The sequence below is a fragment of the Cucurbita pepo genome, chromosome LG09 (assembly GCF_002806865.2).
Source record: "Cucurbita pepo subsp. pepo cultivar mu-cu-16 chromosome LG09, ASM280686v2, whole genome shotgun sequence".
Classification (NCBI taxonomy): domain Eukaryota; kingdom Viridiplantae; phylum Streptophyta; class Magnoliopsida; order Cucurbitales; family Cucurbitaceae; genus Cucurbita; species Cucurbita pepo.
The window spans coordinates 2,641,910-2,656,151 of NC_036646.1; the positions used below are offsets into that span (position 1 = coordinate 2,641,910).

At 34.4% G+C, this 14,242-nt stretch overlaps 1 protein-coding gene across 4 annotated transcripts; it reads right to left on the minus strand.

Annotated features, from left to right (window-relative positions):
* Positions 1-66: 66 nt before the first annotated feature.
* On the minus strand, positions 67-13,306 carry LOC111801736 (endoplasmic reticulum metallopeptidase 1). Of its 4 annotated transcripts, none has more exons than XM_023685860.1 (14): positions 13,159-13,306; positions 12,104-12,474; positions 11,019-11,257; positions 10,781-10,937; positions 10,299-10,376; positions 10,116-10,190; positions 9,914-10,033; positions 9,041-9,205; positions 7,380-7,902; positions 7,101-7,257; positions 4,937-5,046; positions 3,742-3,854; positions 1,787-2,144; positions 67-634 (listed from the first exon to the last, which is right to left on the minus strand). In XM_023685860.1, exons 2-14 carry the CDS (start codon positions 12,434-12,436, stop codon positions 324-326), a joined length of 2,739 nt encoding a protein of 912 aa, XP_023541628.1. In that variant the 5' UTR covers positions 12,437-12,474; positions 13,159-13,306; the 3' UTR covers positions 67-323. The 4 variants fall into 4 exon arrangements, with proteins under 4 accessions (XP_023541628.1, XP_023541629.1, XP_023541632.1 ...); XM_023685861.1 differs by having other exon boundaries at positions 13,097-13,272; XM_023685864.1 differs by lacking the exon at positions 13,159-13,306 and adding an exon at positions 13,021-13,043.
* Between the last annotated feature and the right edge of the window lie 936 nt (positions 13,307-14,242).

Here is a 14,242-nt window from a genome sequence, read left to right on the forward strand (position 1 = left end):
AAGGCAAAATAATCATCACCATTGAACTACAAAGGTAATAGAATTTGTAAATGTAAACCCTAATTATGCAAGAGACAAAGACACGACAATGATTGATGTGTCGGGTATTTATTGGCTGAAAATAACAATATCAACGTATTCAATCAATACAAGTTTTACATGTGACAGTGTCACATAATCATGCTAAATACTTTTAACTTATTTAAATCAACATGTGAACAATTCAATCAGACCAGCTATTCTTCAGATCAATATGAATGCACTATGTACCATAAAAAATGAAAGGCAAACTAAGTTTCTTTTTCAAGCATGCTTTCTAGGTTCTAGATATGAACAGGAAGAGCAGTCAAAAAGGCCAAGGTAAGGGGAGAAGTAGACTTGCCAAATAGGGAGCACCAGGAAGGAAGCTTTGAAATTACCCTCTCGGCTTTTGGAGTTAATCTGTTGAAATCAGTTCGCAGCTTTAGAAGTGGAGGCTGAACTGTGTTATTAGCTTCTACAGATTTGGTTGAGTTGTTTTTCCAGAACAGAGTTAGAGAGAAAGTTGTGAGCGAGTCCCTTCCTCCTGCAAATTGAATAGTGTGCCACCCATCTACACTGTTCTTATCGCCAACTGGAACCAGTTCTTCTTCGCCTGGGCCAGACAAAATAAATTTAGTTCACAGTCACAATATTCTTTTAATACAGTTGAAAAATTACTTTCTATAGGCCATAAAGTTCATAAAGTTGATAAAAAGTCTCAAGCCCACCGCTAGCAGATATTATCCTCTTTTAGCCTTTTCTTTCGGAATTCCCCTCAAGATTTTTAAAACGTCTGTTAGAGGGAGGTTTCCACACCCTAATATGAGTCCCGAAGGGGGGTGGATTGTGAGATCCCACATCCGTTAAGGAGGAGAACGAAACACCCTTTATAAGGGTGTGAAAACCTCTTCCTAGTAGACGCGTTTTAAAAACCTTGAGGGGAAGCCCGAAAGACAACTCAAAGAGGATAATATCGGCGGGCGGTGAGAGTTTGGGCCTTTAAGTTGAAGTGTTTATCAAGTGCTTTGAACTCGAGTACTTCACCTTTAATCCTTCATTACACATTTTCTCATGCACGGCTTCATTAATTTCTCTCTACCCACTTTCAATAACTAACTACTCTCTACAAGCTTCTCTCACTAACCTCTCCCCTTTGTACCCATTTTCTTGGATTAACTTCCCATTAGGCACCTTTCACTTATTCTCTCTACACACTTCCCTTCTCTAGCTTCTTTCCACACCCATACTTTCTCACCATGGTATTTTATAATACAAACAATTTTGATGAAAGTATTTCAGTAAAAGCACCCCAAAAACGTCTAGCAATCCTTCCATTTTTCAGCATTTTGATCTACAAGAGAATAAGCCTTTGGTTTGTACCGTAAAGACAACAGAAGTATAAATAGACAGAAGCATATACCAGAAGCGAGGAAAGAATTAACATTTATCAATGGTTCATTACCTTTAAACTTGAAATCTTTGATTTCATCAGTGTTGATATAAATAGACAGAAGCATATACCAGAAGCGAGGAAAGAATTAACATTTATCAATGGTTCATTACCTTTAAACTTGAAATCTTTGATTTCATCAGTGTTGATACAAATAGACAGAAGCATATACCAGAAGCGAGGAAAGAATTAACATTTATCAATGGTTCATTACCTTTAAACTTGAAATCTTTGATTTCATCAGTGTTGATATAAATAGACAGAAGCATATACCAGAAGCGAGGAAAGAATTAACATTTATCAATGGTTCATTACCTTTAAACTTGAAATCTTTGATTTCATCAGTGTTGATACCAAGAGACCAACGTGTAGAACCCTTAGTATCAATTAAAATAGTTGTAATTCTTCCATTGTTGCTAACATCGTTGTCGACCAGCAGCGAGGGAATATCAGACTCGTCCCACCCATTTTCACCACCTTCATGGGTCCAACAACCATAATCAACAGAGAAGGTAACATAATCAATAGGTTTATCTCTACCACATGTAAACCCCTCTTTGATATGTTCAACCTCCCTGGTTAACTTTCCAGGAGTTGTAGAGAATAGAGATACATATGAGATAGGATCTTGCTCTCCACCGTATTTTTTTGTCGTATCTACAACATGGACAACCTGTGACAATAATATTTTTTAGAAATATAACAGCTAATGCTCTAAAGCTACATCATTCCAACTAAATAGCAGAATGCCTATCAACTCATCACAAACCATTTTATTAGAGCCAGTAAATGCTAAATTTGAATAATATTATAGCTAAAAAAATTGAAGCATCAAGGTCTTCATTGTGTTCTCTTGCCCAAATTCTCTTTAATCAACTTTTCCCCGTATTTCTAGCCAATTTTCCTAATTACGTACTAATATTTACTAAATATATCTCTAATTTAATTCCATGTGTCCTACATCACTATACACAAACATAATTTCAAGTTGAAAATCTATTACTTTCTTACAACTTTATCATAGTCCAAATTTTCAATTATATTTTGATCTATTGTTCTAGTCTTTTTGAACTCAAAATGAAAAAAAATGTGAGTTGCCTTGAAGCCACTTTTTGTTCTCTTTTCTTGGTTTGTAGTTTGTCTCTAGGTGTTTGGAAAAGTGTTTATCAGTACATAATAATAACAGTAAGTTCCCTCAATGATACAACGATGTGATCATATTTGATTATGAAATAATAGTTGGAGTTGAATCATGCAGGGACTTTTATGAGCTGATGTAAAGCTTACTAAGTACGAACAATTCAATAGGCAAAAAAAGAATAACAAAAGTTACAATTTTATCAAGCGCACATGATAACATGGCGTTCCACAAGTTTCAACTAGACCTATTACATAATCCAAGGCCAAGAAGATTCAACAAGTATTCATCCTTCATCTACGAGATCATTTGGAGCTTTGGAAATTAATTTTTGCAAGGTTGAAGTGGACCATATAGTTGTCATAAATAGCACTTGATTGATAATTTCTTTGAAGACTTTATTTATTATTTTTATTTCATAACTCCTTTTAGAGGGCATTTGAAGGGTAGTGGGAAGAACTTGTCAATTGTTAGACGAACACGACTCTCTACAATGGTATGATATTGTCCACTTTGAGCATAAGCTCTCATGGCTTTGATTTGGGCTTCCCCAAAAGACCTCATACCAATGGAGAGTGTATTATTTGATTATAAACCCTTGACCATTCCCTAAATTAACCAATGTGGGACACTTTCATCCAACATCAATCATGGTCATTAACTTCTTTTAGTGGCCATTTGAAGGGTAGGAGTTTTCTTTTGGGAGGTTATAAATACCCACAAAATGGTATTAAGAGAGGAAGACTATGAGATTTGGATGAATGAAGTTGAGCTCTTAAGACTTTACCCTTAGAAATTTGAGGATCATCTTTTCCATTTCTAAGATTTTAAGCAATTCTTATGGTAGATTGCATCCAAGTCATTCAATCAAGCTTTGATCAAGTTTGATTGTGGTAACTCAATTTAGAACAATATTCTAAATCTTCCTTCTAGATCTTTGATCTTACTTAAGAGGTAATCTAAGTCTAGCCTTGTCTCGTGGTTGATCGGAATTTTGTACAAGGAGGTACTAATTTTTTTGATTCAAGGATAATAGCTTCAACGAAAGCTTAGATTGTTGGAATGAAGATTAGGATTGTGTTATCAGCACAGGAAGAATGAATGAATTTGAGGTTGAATTGAAAGAACTTACATTTACAGTTCTGGCTATGACATCAGAAAATGGTGGGACGATGCCAGATACCACAGTAGCGATTGAAAAGCCAAATAGAAGGCAAGTTGCAAATACTATTGTTCTTTTTGCTCCTGCACCACAAGCATATAACATGATACTTGTTAGAAAAATTATTCAACTATGTTTCATATCAGAGACTCGGATATATATATATACACAAGAAAATCCTAAATTAAAGGAATGTACGATCATAATGAAAGAACACTATACATCATAATGAAAGAAAATCCTAAATTATACAATCATAATTAAAGGAATGTACAATCATATATCGGAGTACTACATGGTTTGATTCTTAATTTTCCTGTAAAAGAAAACAGATCCGGTACATATTTTCGTTGTGACAAGAAAGTACCTTCTTGCTTCTCATTAGCAAAAATTTACTAAGGCGACAAACTTTATTACTCTCCCCTAAGCTACAATCCTAATGGTTGCTCCATATAAACTTCCTCTAGAAGATCACCAGGTAGAAATAAACATTCTTAATGTCAAGCCGATGCAAAGGCCAACGACGAGTAGCAACCAATAAAAAAAACAGTTGAATAGAAGTTAATTTAGCAAGAGGAGAGTGTGTAAGAATAATCAATCTCCTAGATTTGGGCATAGCCTTTAGCGACAAGATGTGCTTATAAAATCCAACTAGGAGAATTAAACAGAGGCTCCCTAGTCGGAGTGAATCATAAAATGTTTCTAACTGAATTTGTCTTCCTGAAGATTTCTTTAAAGAAAATTGGCCAAGCAGAGAGCTCTTCTAATCTATTTCATCCTTCTGTTTTTCGGTTGGACAAGTTTTAACGAGGGTTCCCTGTCAAATTCAGCTGGACAAGTAGTCCTCTCTTCCACCTTTTGTAAACACTGTTTCCTCAAAATAAGCATTTCTTTTCTATATAAACATATATGAAGATACTATCTGCTCACTTTATGAACTAGGAAGGACTTTCTAGAAAATGCAACGTATTTTCATTGAAAAAATTAAAATAATCTTTGAGATTGTAATTACATGCAACAAAAGACTCAACCATCTCAAAATGTTTGTTGCTAATAGTCCGTTAAAGAACATCTAAATAATGAACTTCTAACTTTATAAGTGGCATCAACGACAGCTACGACCTATATAGTACAAAAAGATGGATATATCAACTAGAGAAAAGACCTGAGAGATGAAGATATGACAATAGGTAGACGGTGGTCAGACACAAGACAACAGCAACAAAAACAGCGACTATCACACTCCCCAGCCACTCTGGAGTGCTACCTGGATTCCTGGAAACGATCAACAGAGAATTTAGTACATATTTCCACAGAATCTTGCAAATCAATGAAAACAAATAAAAGATGAGAGTCATGAGGGGAAGCCTTGAGATGTGGATGATATGGTATGAACAATGAAAATTTGTATGTGTATGGAACACCTCTAACATTATCATATGAATATGCTATACATGGTACGGTTTTGTGCAAAAACAGTCAACCAATCAGATGGAAAGACTGAAATATACTTGCAATTAGGCGTCTACAAAGTAGGATGATCAAATGATCCTCGCAACGGGGCTCACAATTTCTTTCTTTGTTGTCAGCTCAGTAAGCCTTCACTGGCCTCGACCTTTCCACAATCTTAAGTCAGAGGAAAAGTTTAGTAGGTATTTGGTAATATACATGCCCAGTTTATAGTCCTTTCATGATCAAAGAATCGCATCTCTGTTCCTTCCCCCATGCAGCAATTTGCGGCTATTTTTTATACAGAGATGGTTTGAGGATATTGAAGCTCCACAATTCAACATTAAGTTTCTATGTTAACAGAACACCTTGTGTTTACAGCAAGACAGCCATTTTAGTGAACTATCATTTCCATTTGAGGAGATAAGTTAGATGATATAAGAAATGTAGAATAAATCAAGAATTTATTCCATGGGATAGCTCAAAAGAATGAATTGATAATTTAGTTATATCTGATTTGGCAGCTATTGATTTATATGTTCACCTTAATTTTACACATTTTGAGAAATCATTTCTCCCTTAATTTTTTTTACCACAATTAGCCAAGCTAGAGGAGGTTACAAGTCGAGCTGAGGCATCTTTACATTATTAGAAGAATGTCAGAGGCCTTTCCGGGAATAGGAAGTCTAGACTATGGAAAAATCTGGCCTATTCTCTATTAAATCCAACTTTAATTTTCTAACTTGCAAAGACAAACTTCTTTGCCAGCCAGAACAAAAGTTACTTGGAATATGTATAAACACATACATATCTATAAGAAGATTAAACCCCCCATTTAGTCTTTGGCAATAGAAGAAATTAATACTGTAATAAGTTGTAGAAAAGATTTTCCACTGATTTCCTTAACCAAAGCTGGTTCATTATGCATAGAAGATCAGAAGATCAGAACCATATCTTCTTTAAACGTGAATTCAGGAAAGGAGATGGGAAGGCTCTTTACAATTTCTAGCCTTCGTGCTTCCATCATGGCTTTAAAGAAAACATTTCCCAGCTTCTTTCCAGTCATCCTTTAAGGTCAAGACTGTCATTTTGATGATGGGTTGAGAGTTATCATGTGTGTGATTTAGATAAAAAAGATCAATATAACTTTCTGTTGAGGATTTATGTGACTATACTGCTTATGAGAGGATTGATATCTAATCTTCCCCATCCCCTTCTATCTGCTTTGCTAAATATAGTCTCTATTTCCAATAAAAATGCATATTAAGCAACACTTTATGATTCCCTCAATATCCTTTTACCTCCAAATTTTTGTTTTATAATTACAGATAAGCGCTTGGACCTTTGCAATCTCTTTCTTTCCCTACACCTTCCAATATGTCTTCTTTCCTGCATGGTTGCACCAGACAACTTAAAATAAACATTTCCCTTACCTTATCGTTTACATAGTAAATCAGAACATAATTACATTAAGCAACCTCCAAGGTAATCAATATTACTAAGCCAACCCCTTCCATGAATTCACTTGCGATCTGTGTATCAAGTCAGCAACAGCCAAAGTTTTCTCTAAACTTTTTCAGGCCTTCATAACAAAAATGAAAATTAGAATCTTCAGAAAGGTTGAAAGATCTGGTGAAGAGGTTTGGTAGGTTGCCAGGTTTAATGTTTCCTTATGGGCTTCAACCAATTGGCATTTTTGTAATTATGAGCTTAGTCTTTCTTTTGGATTGGGGCTCTTATTTGCAGTTAGATTCAAGACTCCTTTTGTTTGGGCTTGTTTTTTGTTTGTCCTTGTATTTCCTTTCATTTTACTCCATGTAAGCGCAGTTTCGTAAAATAACAAAAACAAAACTAGACTAAATTTCAGTTTAATAGCATACCTATCAAATCGGACTGCACTTCCAATGATAAACCTAGCCAACTGAATAATAGTTCCAGCTGAAACTAATAGTGGTACTGTTAAGCCAATCAGCAGAGTTGCGAGTTTCAGAGGCTTTGGAAATCTTGCAGGAGTTAAAGTTGCTTCTAGCAAGCCATCTGGACAGTGAGAACACGTAGCTAGTTTAAAATTGAGAATTAAATTTCTTACTCAATAATGTCAAAATAAAAAATAAATACCAAGTATTTTCAGAAAAGATAGGGCTGAATTCTAAACTTACACGCAAATGCTGGAGAAACTAACCAAACAAGAGCTAAATAGGATGATCCAATTTTATAGTAATTGCCAATAATCAGAAAAATGAGCCACTGAAAAGATCCTGCTTTAAAAAGCCATCTTTCAGCCTCTAACCTGATCAGTTCTTCACGGATAGAAGGCAACACCTGCTCTCTTTTCGAATATACATTAGATAAATATGTTTGAAGGATAAGAAAACCAACATATTGACCAGCCAATGCTCCAAGAAAAGCAGGAGCAGCGAATAACCCAACTACCAACCATGGACTTGCAACATAGGGAACAGGTGACGGTGATATTATTGGTAGAATGAAGGCAACGGAAGCAGAGAAACTTAGTGAAAATGTCCACATTAAAATCAAGCTCAAACATGACAATGCCAGTGAAACTGTAGCTGGAAAACCACCCATAATCAAAGATGTAGTCCATATCATAAGCGATTGGATGATCACTGAATTGTGAAGCAAGGTTGCAAATCTTTGACGATACACAATCATGTATGATCCCTGACAAGTTGGGCATAATAAACAAATAGCAAACTGAAAATAACAAAAATGCAGAAAAATGCACGTGGTGGTTCTAAAGGAGGGCCAAAATGAAGGTTTTGACAAACAAACATTACAGAAAATAGCCATCTGGCCCAATCATTTTTCATTCTTTCATTATCCATCAAGAACAGAATTAGAGACAAACAAGTGGCTTTAAAATGAAAATGAAAAACAAGGAGAAAAATGCAGCTGGGTGGGAGATTCCAAAGGAAGGCTAACTTGAAGGTTCAGCATAAGAAATAAATTAAAATATAACAGCAAAAAATTTGTTTTTTTTTTTTCTTTTCCAAACATTGGTCAAATTCAATACAACAAAAAACTATTTTTAGAAACAATTTTGAAAAGAATACACCAACCCCCTTTGGTAGGTGTCCCCAAACCATGTCTTGTGGTTATCTTACACGTTTTTATCATATGTAGTTCCCATGGCTTGAATTATACCTATTTTATCATTGTTACTTCTTACATCACCTACTTTGGCTTGTATTCCAGCCCAATAGTTCAAAAGGACGGCCATATTGCATGTCCTAAGTGCTAATTTATTTCAACAAACGTGCCACAAGAAGAATCAATTGTAGGGCACTTAAAGAAGTTTAGCTTTGTGTTAGAAGCTGAATCAAGTACTCCATACATCTTTTTTCAATTCTACAAATTTGGATTTTAAATTTTTGTGGCAAATGGAATTGACAAGCAAAGGCAACGAAGAGAAAATGTTAGCAAGTTGGACAGATATTCCTACCTAAGTTGCTGTAAGGGTCGAGTTCCAAAGTGAACAGGAAAGAAACTCCAATCCTCACATGAGGTCTTTCTTCCAGCTATCATCAAAGATCTTTTTGCACTTTTAAATGTGAAGTGGCATCACGGTGATCCAAAAGCGTAAGAGAGTCTTACCTTAGTATATGTACAATGAGTTGCTTATCTTATTTTAATAAAAATATTCCCTTCCTTACAAGATGCGATTCCAATCTATTACGTTTCCCCCCAATGAAATACTGTCATGCATAGTTCTCCTTGCAGATTTTAATAAAAAGGAAACATATTTGAGTGGAATGCAAACAAAGAGTTATAAGTCTAAGGGTTAAAAAAGAAATCTCACCAAAATGTCAAAATATACAGCATTGTCTTGGTCAGAATTCTGCCCTTCTTCCATTACATTGTTTGTCGGAAGTTTAGAGGATGCAGCAGCACGCAGCAGAAAAGCAAGCATATTTTCTCCAAGATGTTGAAGAGATCCTGGTTTTAGAAGCTCAAACTTGTCATTCTGCAGAATGAATATACAGAGTAATCGAGTTAACATTGATATTGATATTATACAAACATTTCCATGCAGATCCATTTGCTCACTATTTTTCCAGATCACTTCGATAATTCTTTTTCTTACTCGGCATGATGTACGGGCATTACCTTAATTGCTTAATCAAATTTATAATCTACACAGAGATTATCAAGTATCTACACTCTCCAACTTCAGTCATTAATTTTCCCACATTTTTTTCATTTTACATTAAAAAAAATGGATTGTTGATGGCATAACTTATCAGCACAAATAGTATTAGAACTAAACTCTGACTACTCGGGTAAATAAATCAAAAGCAAATGCCCCAATCATATTTGAGTGGCGCAGAAACAATTACCACGACAGAGAACATTTTAGCTGGAGATGTAAAGATGCAAGCCATCATATGGTACTACACAAATACTTATGACACAAACGATAATAGTTGCATCTCTAAATTTCCAGCTTCTCTAAGTTGACAGTGAAAGAATGATCAAGTTTTGATAACTGTTGTTTCTCTAAATCAATTAAATTAAAAATTGTCAAAACTTTATCAATATGCAAAACGCTTCTTGCAGAGGGTTCCTCAAAAGATTAAGAATCCATTCGTCATTGAATATAAAACCTCGTGTGAAAAGCCAAAAATAAACTTTTAGATAAAGTCTCCAAAGAAAGAAGTTAATAATATAGAACCTTTGTGTGATAAACTGCAGTGTTATCAGTAAACGCAAAGTCAAGTCCTGACAGACCAGCAAATTCTGTGTAAACTTGGAAGTCTGTTCCAGATTTAATGGCTCCAGAAGTAAAAAGATCCTACAAGATTGAAGTCACTCCTCATTTATAACTATAGCAATTTCCGAGTAAAAAAGATGATTAAGAGGGGGGAATTACAAACCTGAGACACTATTTGGGCAGACGGGTATTTTGCAACTGATGCAAAAGTCTCGACAGCCCATGGATGAGAACCAGTCTATCGGATAAACAATTATGAGTGAATTATAACAGGAAGCAAACAGTTATACATAAATTGTCACCTCGGTGACATGGTATTTATAACATAATGATTTACAGTCAAGACCTGAAATATTCCAGACTTCCCTCCAAGACCAATAGCTTCCAAATCAACAGCCAGGCGAATGGTGTTATTCCAGGGATGCTGCATTTTAAATTCTACATCAGTTCTACTACTTGAATCCAAATTTCTTACCGTTACTATGTGGTGCACCTCATTTTAGTTTACTACAGGAGCAATGATGAAAGTACATCAGTTCTCACATTCTTCTCATGTACAACAAATATACAGATGGACAAAGTAATCAGCATAAAGTTTTCAGAACGAATTGGGTAGGTCAATTATGGATAAACATTATTTCTTATTCTGTTTTCTTTAGACACCCTTAAAACAAAATAAAGAATTTTGATTTCCTTCTTATGCTATAATATTAGAGGAAACCTTATATCACAGGTAATAATTGCAAAAGGAAGTACTAGAAACGCAATCCAAGTGAAGGTTAACCTTGAAAACTGGAGAAGAAAATCATGCATGAAAGTAATTCCAACCTGACTCATAAAGCTATGAGCACCACTGAGACCCTCCTCCTCGCCAGTATTAAATAAAAATATCACACCACTTTTGAATCCATGAGCCCACTGAGAAATACCTCGGGCAAGCTCTAACATAACAGCAATACAAGAGCTACAATCCCCTGCTCCTTCCCTAAAACAAGCATAGCACATTATTTTCAAGGATTGATGGATAGAATATAATAGTGATAAGAACTGATTGATGAGAACATACGTCGAGAAAACGGTGTCAATGTGAGAAGACACTAGAATTGTATTTTCTTCAGCTTCATCAGCATACTTCGGCAACACCCTTAAAAGAACATGATATAGATCTGAATAGACAAGTGTTTTCCCCCTAAACAGACCACGGGATAAACGATTTGCTCCAGATTTTGCATGAAATTTTTCTACTTCGACATCAACTTCCCAGTGAGCTGTTTTCTTTATTTTTTCTGCTTCTTTCAACACATACTGAGAAAAATTGCATGATTTTAAGTATCTACGTATGCTGGAAGAAAAGGACATAGACTGATGCAACTGCTTTTAGCTCAATTTCATTGAAATGGCTTCTTCTTTATTTTTCTCCGTTTTGTGGGTGTGGGGGTTCAAATAGGTGGTTTTACTTGAAGAGCACGATGTTTAAAATAGGCATTGGCTAGAGAAATCAACTCTAAAATTGAATTCTTTGGAAAAGGGAACAACAAAAGCATTGGCCTTAAAAAGTGATCAGTCTGCAACTTTAAAAATGTGTTACGTACAGTCAAACCCGATAACTCAATTAGTTGAGACATAATACCCTCAACCAAAAAGTCAAAGGTTCAAATCCTTACTCTCTTTGGTTGAATTCAAAATAATGTGCTACACATAATTGAAATCGAGAATTTGAACTACTAGCAAGAAATAATGCTCTATACTCATATTAACTAAAGAGATGCTAATTCAAAAATCATGTGGCATGTATTCCCTATGTATTAAAATCCAAGTTAGACTAGCTATCAGTTCTAAAACTCCATGCTTGCTTAGTTCTACAAAGCCGAACTTGAACTATACATTTTTTTCTCTTTTCTTTACTTCAATCTCATTGGATAAAAGGCTAACCTACTAATTATTAGAAAATCAATATAAATTGGGTATACTTGCAAAATACAATTCGTGTATTTGACCTGCTAACAAATTAGACAGTGTTATCTATCCTTTTAGACAGAGTACATTTGTGATCACATTAAACATGGGTATGTATCATACGAAAGAGTAAGTTGAATAACAAGGCAAAACGGAGGTTGGACAAACTAAAATCAACCCAGAAAAAGGATTAACCTCCAGTGCAATGTCGAGTGCATCGGAACCAACAGGATGGGGACCCAGTGAAGTTAACGCCTTGACATGCTTCAAAGCCTCAGTCTCCGAGAAACCTCTTTTGCCAGCCTGCTCAGCACTAAGTGGGATAGGCAATTTTTCAAACTGTTGTTGATAAATGGCCCGGAAGCTATAGATGGTCAACAGAAGCAAGGACATCCATACATATGGTGACCTCTTTGTCCTTCTTGCCACTGATATGGTTTGAGGAACACTGTCATCAACTTTAGGAACATTTTCTTCTGGCTTGTTCAATGGTTTACGCGACGCAGACGAACTTCCAGTCCGTCCCATTATTAGTTGACAAATAAGAGTCTAAACAATGCACACAACTGGGCATAAACAAAGAGAAGGGAAGTCAGTACAATACCTACACAATTTGACTTGTTAAGAATAATCCTATTTAACTCTATCCCGAATACAGTAAGCACAAAACCTTTCTAAAAAACCTGAAAATTGATTCAGAAGATCATAGAAAAATGTACAAAAAAAAATTCAATTGATGCATCAGTTAAATAATACTGCACCAAACGAGAGATTTACTGCTTCCATCATTCTTCAGCTTCGAATTACATCTCAACAAAACATAGTCAGAACCCAAATTTCCAATCTAATCCATGATTTTCTTCATCAAACAAGTAGGCACGGCCAAAATATATGCAATCAAACTCGCATCAAGTAATCCAAATCAAAACGATTCAATAAATTGCAAGATTCAGAGTGAAACAAAACAAACAAAAAAAAAACTTTACGGGAACAAATTCTCAGCTCAACCGATTCCGTATGGCAACAAAATGTTCTTAAAGCAAAACAAAAGATCCGAGTCTTGAGCTAAAAACAACAACTGGATAATAAACGAAGCTCATACAGCAACCTACAACGGCAACAGGCTCATGAAGTAGAAAGTAATTGATAAAACGATTGAAGAAGATGATGTAGGAAGAAAAAAAATACCATATTCGAATTGGAAATTGATGATTTCGAGAAGAAAACGGGATGAACTGATTGCTTATTACCTCGGGTGGAGACCGATGATACGCACGGTGCAGATCGTTCGCAGAGAGTCCACTGTCACTATGGCTCACATCACATCGCTCTGGGATGGCGAGTCGTATGGGACAGTTAAATTTTTCCACATTATTGTAAATTGCCCTGAATTTAATTATGTACTTTGTTTTTTTCTTCTTTTTTTTTTTAAAAAAAAAAGAATTAATTAGTACTTCTTGTTTTAGGATATGCATTTTTTTCAAACAAAATATATTTATATATGTATTGAATTAATTAATTAATTAATTAAACATAGCTATAGGGATTTATTTTTTTTATTATTAAAAACATAGTTCAATAAATTATAATATATATTTTTTACGTCTAGTGTGACATTAGATATAAGGATGCGTCGATTCAATAATTGTATTTTTTTTTTAAATATCTATTTAGATTTGTTCACTTAATCCTCAATACTATTAAAAAAATATTTTTTTAGTTAATCTTTATAAATTTTAAAAATTAAATGTAGGTTTAAAAATTAAAAAAAATTGTTTGCGTCCGACCCACTGGAACAAATCGCGAAGCGATTCGATTCGATTCATCGACCACTGCAACTACATGTTCGAATGGGAGAGAAATTTTCTCCATTAGCTAAATGGGACAGAAAACATAATTATATTTCTGGTCTCCTGCTCAAACTCTTATTACTGCACTGCCTCACTTTATATATAAGTTACTCGAAGGATATGTATATACGTGTGTGTGTATATATATATATATATATATTAAATGTGGAAGACTGTGTATTGAAATTTGAGTTTTAAAATTGTCTTATTATATTTTATTTATTTATTATAATAGTTTATAGTTTTAGTAAAAGTTATATTAGAAAATATAAACTATGTATTAAAAATTTATTTGAAATTATTTTATTTATTACAATATTTTCTATTTTGAGTAAAAATTATATTAGAAAATACAATATTTTATATTTTTAGTAAAAATTATATTAGAAAATAAAATCATGTATTGAAATTTTATTTGGAATAAATATTTTAAATATATATATATATATATTAAAATCGAGGAAATTTTCGATTATGAATGGAG

Excerpts from the sequence above, each read along its gene's own strand:
- LOC111801736 (XM_023685860.1), bottom strand. The coding sequence starts at position 12,436 with ATGGGACGGACTGGAAGTTCGTCTGCGTCGCGTAAACCATTGAACAAG. Across the intron at positions 10,377-10,780 it reads CTCATAGCTTTATGAGTCAG|CATCCCTGGAATAACACCAT; the intron begins GTTGGAATTACT and ends TTTAAAATGCAG. Across the intron at positions 5,047-7,100 it reads AGTGCAGTCCGATTTGATAG|GAATCCAGGTAGCACTCCAG; the intron begins GTATGCTATTAA and ends GATCGTTTCCAG.